The sequence below is a fragment of the Cibotium barometz genome, chromosome 10 (assembly GCF_041138505.1).
Source record: "Cibotium barometz isolate CiBa-2024 chromosome 10, ASM4113850v1, whole genome shotgun sequence".
In the NCBI taxonomy this organism is placed as follows: domain Eukaryota; kingdom Viridiplantae; phylum Streptophyta; class Polypodiopsida; order Cyatheales; family Cibotiaceae; genus Cibotium; species Cibotium barometz.
In genome coordinates this window covers 45,109,590-45,122,624 of record NC_141055.1, presented here as the reverse complement: position 1 = coordinate 45,122,624, position 13,035 = coordinate 45,109,590, and the positions used below count along the sequence as shown (strand labels likewise).

The window sequence follows — 13,035 nt, the reverse complement described above, 5'->3', positions numbered from 1 at the left end:
GAGGAATAGATTATCTACCGCTCAGCTAGAGCGTTTGGTGTATTGCCACTACAACCTTTGTCTTCTTGAGGAGAAAGGCAATCCCATTGAGCCTCACCAAGTGAATGTCAACTTGATCGACATCGAGAAGATAAAGGAAATTCCAGAGATCCCACCAGATGAGCGAGACATTTATACTATGCTCTACGAGGAGGCCATGCACCCAATTCGCACCACGCAGAGCCATTCGAGAGTCCAAGCCCGAGTTCACGCCACGACCAGTTCATCAGCGGTGGAATCTAGTGCTCGAGCTGGCACGAGTCAGAGTGTTGCAGCACAGATAGAGGAGGTAGATCCGATGATTCATCTTCTTACACTACACATTTAGAGGCTGAGGCATCTGATCATGATGTTGAGATGGATATGTAGACTCTAGAGTGTCAGTCTCTTCAGTCTTGACATTATTTTTATTTCATTTGAACTTGGCACTTGTGATTGGAATTTGGCATTTTGATTCGACTTTGATCATGGATGGTGGATCCTGTTACTTGTTGTCTCTTAGCTCTAGCCTCTGGAGTCTAAGTTCTTCAGTCATCATTCTTTCGATTTTTAAAGTTTACAATGTACATGAATGGTTAATGTTGAATAGTCATTGGTAAATCAATATTAAAGTCAATGAAGATGAGCTTCTCCTAATGCGAGAAGGACTTGAAATCTATGTTCCTTGGTCATTGTTTTCATGCACAAGGTTAACTTTTATACATGAAATCTGTGGTTCCAACATCCTAGGCTTAAAAACTATAGACACATGCCATAATTACAGCTTTAAAATTTAATGAATAAAAAACTTATTTTAAAACAGTTCTCCAAAAATAAAAAACGTTTTTAAAAGTGTAAAACTCGTATAATACTTCCCGTCTTAAAAACGTCTGTCAACTATGCTCTTCACCATTTGCACGGCAACGTCCTTCTCCTTGATGACGGATTGTAGCTTCGTCATCTCCTTCAACCCATCATTCATGCATCGTTGAAGGTAATGTGGGGCTCCCTGCACCCATTCTGTCTCAATGGTATCTGGAAAACTTGCATGTGCTTGCAATGTTTGGGCAGACATGGGTGCAAGGAGTCCTGGCTATGGAGGCTACGTATCCAGCTATAGGCTAGTGGTGGAGGTAGCCTCCTGCTGTTGCTGCTCCAACCTCTGGGATAATATTGACTTGCCTATATTTGCCAAGTCCTCCTTCAGTTGTCAGCCACTTGTCGCTTCCATCGCCCCGTGGCCCCCTCCTTGCTGCCAGCTTTTTTCTCTCCAAATTCAAATGCTCTCTTTTTCCCTTTGTCCCGAGGTTGCCTGGTCTTGAGGCTTTCCGGAGGGCTTCGCACTTTCTGACTTTCTTGGTGCATTCTCCTTGGGGCCCTCCTCGTTATCTTTTCCAGCTCCTAGTTGTGCCTTCCCTTTAAACATAGCATCCAGGTATGGGCCAATCTTCGTCTTTGTATTGGGCCTAGTGAGCTTTCTTATCTGTTCTTTCAGGTTGTGATACAAGACTTCTCCAGCCCATGCTCGTTCCAGCTTCAGCGGCCTTCACCATCCCAAAGGCCTTTCTAGACATGCAATACGGTTTGTGGATGAAATTTCTCATCTCCATCACAGCGCATCTGCTTCTGCCTATCTTCATCTGGTATGCTTTTTTTTTTTCCAGGAAAAAGATCCTTCAATTAGATAAAGAAGAAAACAGCCACAAAGGGCTAAGTACAACCATGGCGGGCTAGATACAAACTCGCCTCATATAAGGGCGGGAAACAAGTGATCATAGGGGGAAGCGATGCTTCTGCTCCGGCTGGCCGCTCTATGAGGAGAAGGCTATCTCATACAAGGGGAGGGGGAGGAAACAACCACATAGGTGGTCTGTAGTGCCAAATGGGATCACCGCCTCTATCTGTGAGGAAAGTGCCAGGCCTCCAAAGTCTCAAGAAGGCTTTCCGTTGCTTCCTCATGCGATCAGAACCTCCCTGTAGCTTCCCCCACTGATCGCGGAGGGTGTGAATAATATCAAGCCATATGCTCCTGATGGTCTCAGCTGGCAAAGTGTGGGTACCCTCGATGGCCTCACTGCATCTAGCTCGCCAAATGTGCCGGGCTGCGATGCTACTGCAAATCTCCCACCTCAGTCACCTGTCGGAGGGGTTGTGACTAGTACTGCTACAATACGATGGTGAGAGACCTCAAGGCCCCATCCTCCTCATAAGCCCTGATCGCTCTTGCCTCTGTGACCCAAGCGACAGTGCCCCGAGTGATGATCCGAGTCAATGCCATGTCCATAGCGAAGATGCGGAGAATCTGCTGCCAAATCTGTTGAGCCTTCGGGCAATCCCAAAGGCAATGTCACCGAGACTCCTGATGGTGGCTGCACCGCAGACAAGCCGCTGACTAACCTCCAATTGCCAGCCAAGTACCGACTGCCAAACTCCTGTGTGTCATCAACCAAAGAAAGAGTGTTATCTTTCTAGGTCGAAAGCTGTCCCAAAGCCTCTTCCAGAAATCTGAAAGGAAACGCTATGATAGGCCCTGTGACTGCCAATGTGTTGTTGCTACCGGTGTGCCATCTATCTCAGGCATCTAGATCCTGCGGCCTAGCTGCGTTGTATATGTTATGCAAAGAAAGGGGCGTCCATAGTCTCCTCCCGATCCTCAGGATCATGCCAAGTCCACTCTCCCGGGTCCCACTACATCTGCGTGAGAGGTCAACACTCTCAGATCCATAGCCGCCATAGTCTCTCCTTGGCCACCTATGTGCCATTCCTGTGCCCGAAAACCAATCACCCTCACCCTCTGCAAGGGGCAGCCTCGGAAATCCTCCAAGGGAAGCTCTAATCTCTCTACTCTGCCCTAGGATCCAATAGAAAAAGTGAGCATACCACTATCCTCATCTGCTCCGTGGACCACCACGAGGATATCATGTCTAGTAAACACTCCTAACCACACTTGGGGGGGGGTCGGTCTGGAATAGGCATCAACCACTCCTAAGGGATAGCTGAGTCAATGTCGATGTTGAGCCTATCTCGACCCCAGATCCCTGTCAGGCCTCTCTCCTATTCCTCCAGGGGTAACTGCCTGTGTACAATCCAATCTCCAAGAGACCTGGCTGGTCCCGAGCTCAAGGCTCCCCAAGGTACATGCGGTCAGGCCCTCAACATGTGTCCACTGGGTAAACGGATCAGGGGGTTCCAGACCACAGGCTGCCGGAGCCACTCCTCCAAGGCAACTAGAACTATCTGTCTGAGGGTTGGCCTGAGATGATCCCAAGCCCGAAGTAAACTGGCTGCAAATCTGTCCTCAAAAGCTAGGCTAAAACCACGAGCTCTCATCTCTGTGAAGATCCATCGGGTACTCTGCGGCCATGGGCCCCCAAGGCTCAGAGTGCGGACTGAAATCCGGGCCAATAAGAAATCCTTCAAGGGCTCACCACCGGGAAGGAGTCCTCTAACAATCAACTTGCTCAGCAGGGCACGGCTCTAAATAGCAGGATTGATGAGTCCAAGCTACCTCTGCTACATGGCTGAATGATCACTCACCATGCCGCCTTGGCCCTGGCTGGCCTCCCATCACTTCCGGCCCATAAGAAATTCCGGATCAACCGCTAAACCTGGCCACATGGTGGCTAGCAGTACCTGATTCACCACCACCACTTTGCCTGCTAGGGAGAGTCTCATCGAGCTCCAATATAGAAGCTTCTTCCGAATACTCAGAAGAAGCGTGGCGAGCTACTGCTCTAGAGAGAGATCTATGCCAACCTGGCAACCAAGTATCAAACTGGAGTGCCCCTCAGGATCCACTGAAAATCCTCAACTGGTCGCCAAAGTCGGGGCAGGTGCTGAGCCTACCCAAAAACCACACGACTTGTGCCAATTGATCTGTGCTTCTATAGTGCAGCAGAAAACCTCAATCGCCTCTGCAAATCTCTGTAGATTCCCTACATCTCCTGCAAGGAAACCTGCCGTGTCATCTACAAACTCTGAGTCCAGCAGCTCCTCCTGCATGCGGAGGGGAAGATGCAATCCCTGAAGCCCAATCTCCTGTGCGGCGAGAAAACTACTCATAGCCTCGACGACGAATAGGAAGAGGTAAGGTGCCAAAGAACAGCCCTGTCTAACTGAGAACCTGGTTGTGTGAGGCTCAGTAAAGTCCTAAGACTCCACGAATCCACTCCATGGGGAATCCCATCCAGCTCATAGTGCCCTCCAGAAAGCTCCAATCCACCCTATCATAAGCCTCCTCAAAGTCGAGGAATAGCATAATGAGGTCTTGTTGCCGCATCCTGGCCGAAGATGCTGCCTCCCAGAAGGTGAAGATGTTGTCCAGAATGCTCCGATCCTAAACAAAGCCAATCTGAACATCGTGGATCAAGTCTAGGAGAAACGGCTGAAGTCTCCTACTGATGGCCTTGGCCGAGATCTTATAGGCTGTCCCTAGAACAGTGATGGGTCTCCGCTGCCGGATCTCCAATGTGTCACCACCCTCCTTGGGAATCAAGTGAATCAAACCCTCTGAGAGCCTCTCTGGCATGGCACCTGTGATCATAATCTCATTGAAGGCAGCACAAAGGCCACCTTCCATGAAGTCCCAATGGCGAAGAAAGAGATTGGAAGCCGTCTCGCTGCCTCTGCCAACTCCTCAGCACTAAAAGGTGTCAATAAGAATGACCGAAGAGAAGAGGGAACCACCTCCCTCGTATGCCGCCAAACCCTCTCGTGTGCTTCAACCACCTATGGAGATACTGGGGCACCAGCGAGGAGGAATCGAAAAAAGTCCGTGGCGATGGGTCTCACCTAGGGGGGATCTGAAACAATACCTAAAATAATGCCAGAAAAATGGGAAAAAATAGTGGTGGCCAGCCTACAATCAAGGGCCATAAAAATGGAACAAATATGAGCTAGAACAATGGCAGCATACAAGGATGAAATGCTAACTTTTTGGATATTAGCAGGGCTAATTATGGGCTTAGGAGCAGTCGGTACCATGGATTGCATCAAGGCCACACATGTAAAGAAGACAGCATTTAATGCTGGATATTCAAGTCGTGGATAGAATCAACAAGCCAACACCATCTTCTTGGCCGACCAGCTCTATCCAAGCCTATATAAGCATAAGCCATCATTTGCATTCATCAATCACCTTTTGAAGAAGTCAAAAGCCAGTAGAAGCATGTAGAAGGCCAGAAGTCACCCCTACGGGGTAGACCAAGGGCCTAGAAGATGTACAAACTTTTAAGTCACCTTTTTGCACCATAATACAAATAAAACCCACCTTTTGGACTTGATGATACCAACAGTGGTATTGAGCATCAGGTCCCACAACTTCACATTAGAAAGGCTTCCGCGCATGCAGCATTGATATTAGAGCATCAGGTCCCATGGCTTCACATCAGAATATGTAAAGTTCGTATACCCGGACTAGTAGTCATTCCTTGGCTAGTAGCCACACCCCAAAATCAACAACACAGAGAGTTAGGGTTTCATCCATAGTCACAGGAGACGGTTGTTTTTGAGGGCCAAAACACGTTTCGGGGTAGGTAGGGGACTGAAACGCATTTCAGTTGTTTTGGTAACCCCGAAATGGCTGCCCGAAACATTTCAGCTAACAAGGGAAACGTTTCAGCTTGCCTTTTCCACACGTTTCAGAGATCTTTCCACCCAAATCAACATGAACTAATATGAAAATGTCACACTACAACAACTAATATCCATTTCAGCCCTCCTTGCTGACGTGGTGTTTCCGTTTCCGTTTTGGCTCTCCTCAAAATTTTCATTTCTGTATCTCTTTCTGTTTTTGTTTCCCCATTTCCCTCAACTCTGGTTTTACACACAAAGATGGAGATGGACACAATACACAGATGTTAAGAGTGAGAATCCGTGGAGGTGATAGAGTCAACCTTCCACGTATATCACATCCACTGATAATATGAAAGTACAAAAGCAATAGATAGAGTGTCGTTTCACACTAGATATCCAAGGGGAAAAACCACATGTAGGTGCCTTGCAGGTGCAGCGCAGTAGAGAGGTTGGAGCAAAAGAGGAGTAGAGGGCGGCTGAGACTAAGGCGACTGCTGCAGGTTTAATGCAAGAGAAAAAAACATCGATGACGATGATGAGGAAAACGCAGGTACTGATGATGATGGCAGTGGCAAGATCAAAAACGCAGCCATGATGACGATGACGATGATGATGATGGCAGCAGGATCAAAAATGCAGCCATGGATATTAACGCGCAAATTGAAGCAGTGATGGTGAGATCTCAGGCGGCCAGTAGCATACATATGGGCAGAAGATGGTTGATTGGAAACCCTAAAATGCAGAAAATAAAAAAAAGCTGCATGAAGCATATGAGCATGCTCTAATACCACATTTGTACCCACAGAATCAGAGAGCAAGCTATGGAGGGTGTGGAAAAGAAAGATGACGATTCAAGGAGAGAGGAAGTTCAATCCATGACAATGGTGGAGAGAGAGAGAGAGAGAGAGAGAGAGAGATATTGCACGACTCAAATGATACTCACTGTTTTAATGGAAACACCCAAGTACATGCTTTGATAGGCATCAAGCCTCATCTCTTGACCTAGACCTTAATAAGGGCTGTTCATACCCTATGGGGGTGTTCACACCAATGGACACACTACTAGACTCCGAAATACCCAACAATCCTTGCATGGCTTCTAGAATATATAGCCTACCTATCCATGATACGAATGCGATACCAAGAGGAAAAGAAGTGGAGGCTTGGGTTGGGAGAAGGCAAATTAATGTAACTTAGAGAGTTCTAGCTATTGTATAAAGTAGAGACCTGGTTCCTAATTACACAATATATCCAAAAACAAACCGATTGGCTGTTAGCATGATTTAAGTTCCCCTAACTTTTCAGGAAGTTTCGATGCATTTCACAAGGTCCATGCTAAAAGCATGTTGGCACGTTTGCACTAGCAAAACATGTTTTCATGTGGCTATCATGGTAAGTCATCCCTTCCTTGTCCGTGCATAAACTACGCCGAGTCAAACCCCTCATCCTCACAACAAGGCCCCACCCTACTGGCCTGATGGAGCACAATGCATCTCATAAAAGAGGTGGACCTTGGGGACATAGAAGCGTCAAGAGCACACTTTCCATCTTCAACTTCACAAAAATCAAGAGGAACTATGACAAACACGATGTTTTGAGGCGGGCACTCATGTCTGCTTCAGCTAAATCGATAAAGAGAAACATTACAACCACCACTTGCTATAAGAGAAGCTTCATGTAATAGATTAATTTGTAAATGTGCATTTTTCAACTTACAGGTGCCTTGATGATGGCCTCCTCAGCCTGCAGTTGCTTGCAGCGCTCCCATGCTAAGTCATACTGAATCTTCCTGAGGCTCAAGATCATGCGCCCGTTCTCATCATCATCTCTGATGATAAAGAATTCATCTTCCATGCCTGGAGTAAGGCCTATTTCTTCTACATTTTTCAGCTTCAGAATGGACGCCTCACCAATAGGTAAAAAAGCTGGTGCTTTAGCACCAATATCGATCAGGGCCCCATTGTTATCGGCCAAAAAAACAACCCCTTTCACCTGCAAAGACCATACATGCCAAAATTGAGGTATTAATTTGCAAGCCAAAATTGAGGTATTAATTCCAAGAGAGGCTATAAATATTTTAATCAAACTGTGTCCAATAACTGTGTAGCACAATGGTCATCACATCATCACCATCAAAGTGTTGTTACCATCTCCATTTTTAACACCATCATCGTCACTATCAATACTGCAACTCAAATCATCACTATCATTATCACTACCACTATGCCAATCACGATCATGACCATATTTACCATCAGCACTAACACCATCTCCTCTATCAACACCTCTGCCAGCATCTCCATCCCCCATCATAGTTGAAAGGTGCCAGAAAACCTTACCGTCTGTCCAATCTCGAAACTGAAATCGTATTTAGAGAGGGCTTGAGAGAACTCTTCTGGGGTGAAGGTGAGGCCTTCGAGGGGGTTCTCAACTGCGCGGAGCCATCGCTCTTCAGCTGCTGCGAGCAGGTTGTCCTTCTTCTTGGGCACAACAGCGGTGGCACACTGCACTCTGCTGACGTTGTTGGAAACCCTGAATACTCTCTTCCCAGCAAGCCCACTGCTTCTGAAGCCCACATAAGAATTGGGGCTCAGCCCAAGAGGCTCTTTGAGGGCGCTAGCTGCGGCTGCAATGTGCTGGGCTACTGCAGCCATATAGGGAAAAGTGGCTATGGCAATTGGCTACACAGAAATATAAACAAGAAGAAGGAGACTACGAAATTTTTTTGGACAAACGCTTCCTTGCACCTCTTCGGCTTCGTCGTAGGTCAGCAAGCCACACACTACTGCTTGTATTCATCCGGATAAAGCCTTTTTTCCTTCCGATTTTTTATGCCTGAATAATTTAAATGAATCAAATGTATTTGATATTTTATATCTATATATATATAATATGAATCAATTTCTCAAACAAAGCTCCTCCACCAAGTAGAATGTGAATATTTTTCCCAACATTTCTTCATGGCCCTTTTTACATTGGCCTATGCATCTCCCTATTATTGTCTTCTCATCAATCTCACAAACCACCTTACCATCCAATTGCCAATGTCTCGCCACTTTGGGACACTAATGATAGGTATTATAACATCAATGATAGCAACTTGACTTACATCACAAAGTCGCAACCAAATTATGCAGCGTGTTTCACTCTCCTGTTGGGTTCATCCCAAGACTATGGGTTGGAAATAGGCACAAATCCACCCCAATTCAATTGGTAATCTAATCTCTCTCGTAGATTTCATCTCTCTCTCTCTCTCTCTCTCGTTGGATAGAGCCAGAGACGGAGGAGCACTACATCTGTCTCGCTGCACAGCATATTATGAGATTCGAGGGTGCTGCCATTGCCTTTTCAGAGAGGGATATGGACCACTGGCTAGAGTCATAGACTATTGTGATCAGCGATGCTTGGGTTTTATCTCCTGGAGATCTGCAAGCTCAGAGAGTCCATTATGAGGAGCAGACGCCTGACTAGCAGAGATTCCACACTGAGACAGATTACTGACTTCTTTAGAGGGACTACCCGGGAGGACACACAACCCCGACAGCCCAACAGTGGGCACCACGTGAGACTCTAGTTGAGAGAGCTATCCAGTTGGGCAGATCCAGAGGGTTCGCGGATCCTTACATCAGAGACGGTGCCTACACCGGAGGATTCAGAGCATCATTGCGAGGCATCGGGCTCGTCCGACCAGGCATCTCACTATGGCACTCCAGTTGTACTCACTGTCACTTTTGTACTCCCCCATATTCATGTATTCATGTATCCATGTACTCATGTACCCCATTTTGACTAGTAGCATTAGCTTCCCACTCTCCCTAGTTGCTGCTTCCGGATGCTCCCTACTGATGTATTGTAGGGCTAGATACTTACCTTCAGTCCTTTCTTTTCTTTTCCAAATAGTGTATCAGATGTCACATGGTTGTAACTTTGGTCTCATAGGTCACTTTGGCCTTTTGAAGACGTTAATATAACATTTCATTTCATTTCATTTCTCTCTCTCTCTCTCTCTCTCTCTCTCTCTCTCTCTCTCTCTCTCTCTCTCTCTCTCTCTCTCTCTCTCTCAAAACTTGAAACTTTGTAAATGACCAAAACAATAATTAGAATCATGAATGAACATTATACACAAAAAACAATACATTTAAAAACTATACGAAAATGTGGTGCTTGGAATGCTTTACATTCAAAAGTCCCCATCACACCAAATGCGGTTCTTGGAATGCTTTACATTCAAATGTCCCCATCACACCAAAAAATCTCATGAATATAATAGACTATACTGAAATGTGGTAACCAAAATGTTTCACATATGAAGGTCATCATAACCTATATCAGGACCACCAAAAAAATTTATATACAATGAAGAAGATATAATATATCTAAGTAGAATCAAATGGTGTCACAAAATCTTGGTGTGTAGCAAACATAGAGCCTCGTTCATCAAAAAAGCAACGTCTACGTGTTGGCCTGCGCATGCTGCGAGATAATGCCTATACTCAAAACTACCAACTCTATTCTCAAATCTGTACTTGGGTAGTGCATAAAAATCCCATTTAAAACTTTGGATTTTTGAGACAAAAGAGCTTTACAATTGTACAATCATAAGATATAACATACATTGGTCAATAGACAGCATACTTTATGGATAGGTGTACAGGTAGGCCTCAAAAATCTATACATAAGATATAACATACATTGGTCAATAGACAGCATACTTTATGGATAGGTGTACAGGTACGCCTCAAAAATCTATACATACTTTATGGATAGGTGTACAGGTAGGCCTCAAAAATCTATACATATAATCATAATTATGGCCATGCCCAATAGCTTGCTAGTCAGTAGACTCTCTATAGCCTAAGTAAGACACGGTGATGCAATTTAGACTTCCAAGGACCTACAACCCTATGAAGATATCTCGACTTGACCTGTACCTAGTTAATACATACAACCCATAAGAATTTTGGATTTTCAAAGACAAAGAGCTCTACAATCATATAATCACAATATTCAACCCCCGTTTTCTTCGATAGGAGTATATATTAACCTCAAAAAATCTATATTAATAGTCCTCATTACAACCATGCCCCATAGGCTCCCAGTTAACATGCTTTTGGTAGGCCAAAAAGGACACATCGATATAAAATAGACTTTTAGAGCCTATAATCCCATCAAGTTAAAGCAACACACTCACTCAAGACTAGTAAGGATGATGTCTAAAAAGTTAAAATAAACATAGATACATCAAGAATGTATTTTTTATAATAATAATATCCCTTATACTCATGCTTGTACTAGAGAACACTATCTCCTTCACAAAGAATAATTGTCAAGAAATATTTCTTGCCTGGGCAATGGAGCTATACCTAGACAAGAAACACCTAGCAAAGGAGAGATGCACACACAACACTATACCAAAGCTATAAGAAGGAACCAAAGGCTAGAGTGTGTGACTAATATTTCTCCCATGAGCAATGCAGTCAAACTCAACCCCCCACTCCATTCCACAAATGTTATGTAATTAATATTCTTGCAATGTTTATAATGTATCACGCAATCACTAAAAACGAATCACATTTTGAGTAAAAATATTGCGCATTGAATTCACAATGGTGATGTTGACAAAGGTATGAATCATAGGAGTTCGGTAAAATATTTCATATATGTGATGATGAAATTTTTAATATTGTTGTTTATTAATGTTTATCACATATGAGGAGGGAAAAGAAAAAGAAGAGCTTATCTCCTTTCGCTGAGTTTTTATGTTGAATCCGTTTGTTTCATTGTTAAGGTTGTTGTTCTCGAGTGTGTATATCCTCTCAATGTTCAAAATACACAAAATCAATAGAATTTCACAAATTTTAGTAGGGCCTTTGTGTGTATGAAATCACGTGTGAGTCTTTTTTTTTTAAGGGAGGGAAAGCTCACAAAACTGCCACATGTTGTTTAGATAATCCCACATTACATGAAGAGACATTTAAAGGTTAGGGTTTAAATACAACTTAGAAACTCTTTACTTTCAACTTGTAAGAGAGAAAAGGAGAGAGAAAATCTGCTCTCATGCGGCTGCCATGTTGGCGTCTCTTGACATTGCACTGCTGCAGTTGTGGTTGCTTTATCGATCTGCTCTTGGCAGCAGCTTTCTTGCTCACAATCTACACCATTGTGGGTTCTGTTGTGGTGCCTGCTGCTACTACTGTGGCACTTCTGCTGAATGTGGTGGTCGATGTGGCCCCACACAGTGGTTCTTGAACACTGCCGCCCTTTTTTTGTTGTGCCCCTCCCCTTTCTTCTCTCTACATGGCGGCTTCTTTTGCAACGCCTTTCACTTCCTGTCTCTTCGATGTGCGGCTTTGTTGCTCACAATCTGCACCATTGTGGGTTCTGTTGTGGTGCCTACTGCTGCTACTGTGGCGTTTTTGCCAGATGTGGTAGTCGATGTGGCCCCACACGATGGTTCTTGAACACCGTCACCCTTTTTTTTGTTGTGCCCCTCCCCTTTCTTCTCTCCACACGGCCGCTCTTTTTGCAACACCTTTCACTTCCTGCCTCTTCAAGGTGCAGCTTTGTTGCTCACGATCTGCACCATTGTGGGTTCTATTGTGGTACCTGCTCTGATGTGCTACTGTGGGTTGCTCACGATCTGCACCATTTGTGGGTTCTATTGTGGTGCCTGCTTGCTGTGCTAATGTGGCGCTTCTGCTGGATGTGGTGGTCGATGTGGCCCCACACTGTGGTTCTTGAACACCGCCGCTCTTTTTTTGTTGTGCCCCTCCCCTTTCTTCTCTGCACACGGCGGCTCCTTTTACAACGCCTTTCACTTCTTGCCTCTTCAAGGTACGGCTTTGTTGCTCACGATCTTCCCATTATGGGTTCTGTTGTGGTGCCTGTGCTGCTGCTATGCTACTGTGGCACTTCTGCCGAATGTGGTGGTCGATGTGGCCCCACACGGTGGTTCTTGAACACCGTCGCCCTTTTTTGTTGTGCCCCTCCCCTTTCTTCTCTCCACATGGCGGCTCCTTTTGCAATGCCTTTCACTTCTTGCCTCTTCGAGGTGTGGATTTGTTGCTCACGATCTGCACCATTGTGGGTTCTGTTGTGGTGCCTGCTGTCTGCTGCTGTGTTACTATGGCGCTTCTGCCGGATGTGGTGGTCGATGTGGCCCCACACAGTGGTTCTTGAACACCGCCGCCCTTTTTTTGTTGTGCCCCTCCCCTTTCTTCTCTGCACATGGTGGCTCCTTTTGCAACACCTTTCACTTCTTGCCTCTTCAAGGTGCAGCTTTGTTGCTCACGATTTGCACCATTGTGGGTTGTGTTGTGGTGCTTGCTACTGCTACTGTGGCACTTCTGCCGCATGTGGTGGTCGATGTGGCCCCACACAGTGGTTCTTAAACACCACTGCCCTTTTTTTGTTGTGCCCCTCCCCTTTCTTCTATCCACACGG

General features: G+C 45.3%; 1 protein-coding gene across 1 annotated transcript in view; it reads right to left on the bottom strand.

Annotated features, from left to right (window-relative positions):
* LOC147634963 (small ribosomal subunit protein bS1c-like) overlaps positions 1-8,439 on the bottom strand; it is a 30,730-nt gene extending 22,291 nt beyond the window's left edge. The window contains exons 1-2 of the mRNA XM_086804224.1: positions 7,932-8,439; positions 7,309-7,584 (exon numbers count right to left, since the gene is read on the bottom strand). Coding sequence (XP_086660350.1) covers positions 7,309-7,584; positions 7,932-8,246 — 591 coding nt within the window. The 5' untranslated portion in view covers positions 8,247-8,439. The remainder of the gene's footprint in view (positions 1-7,308; positions 7,585-7,931) is intronic.
* Between the last annotated feature and the right edge of the window lie 4,596 nt (positions 8,440-13,035).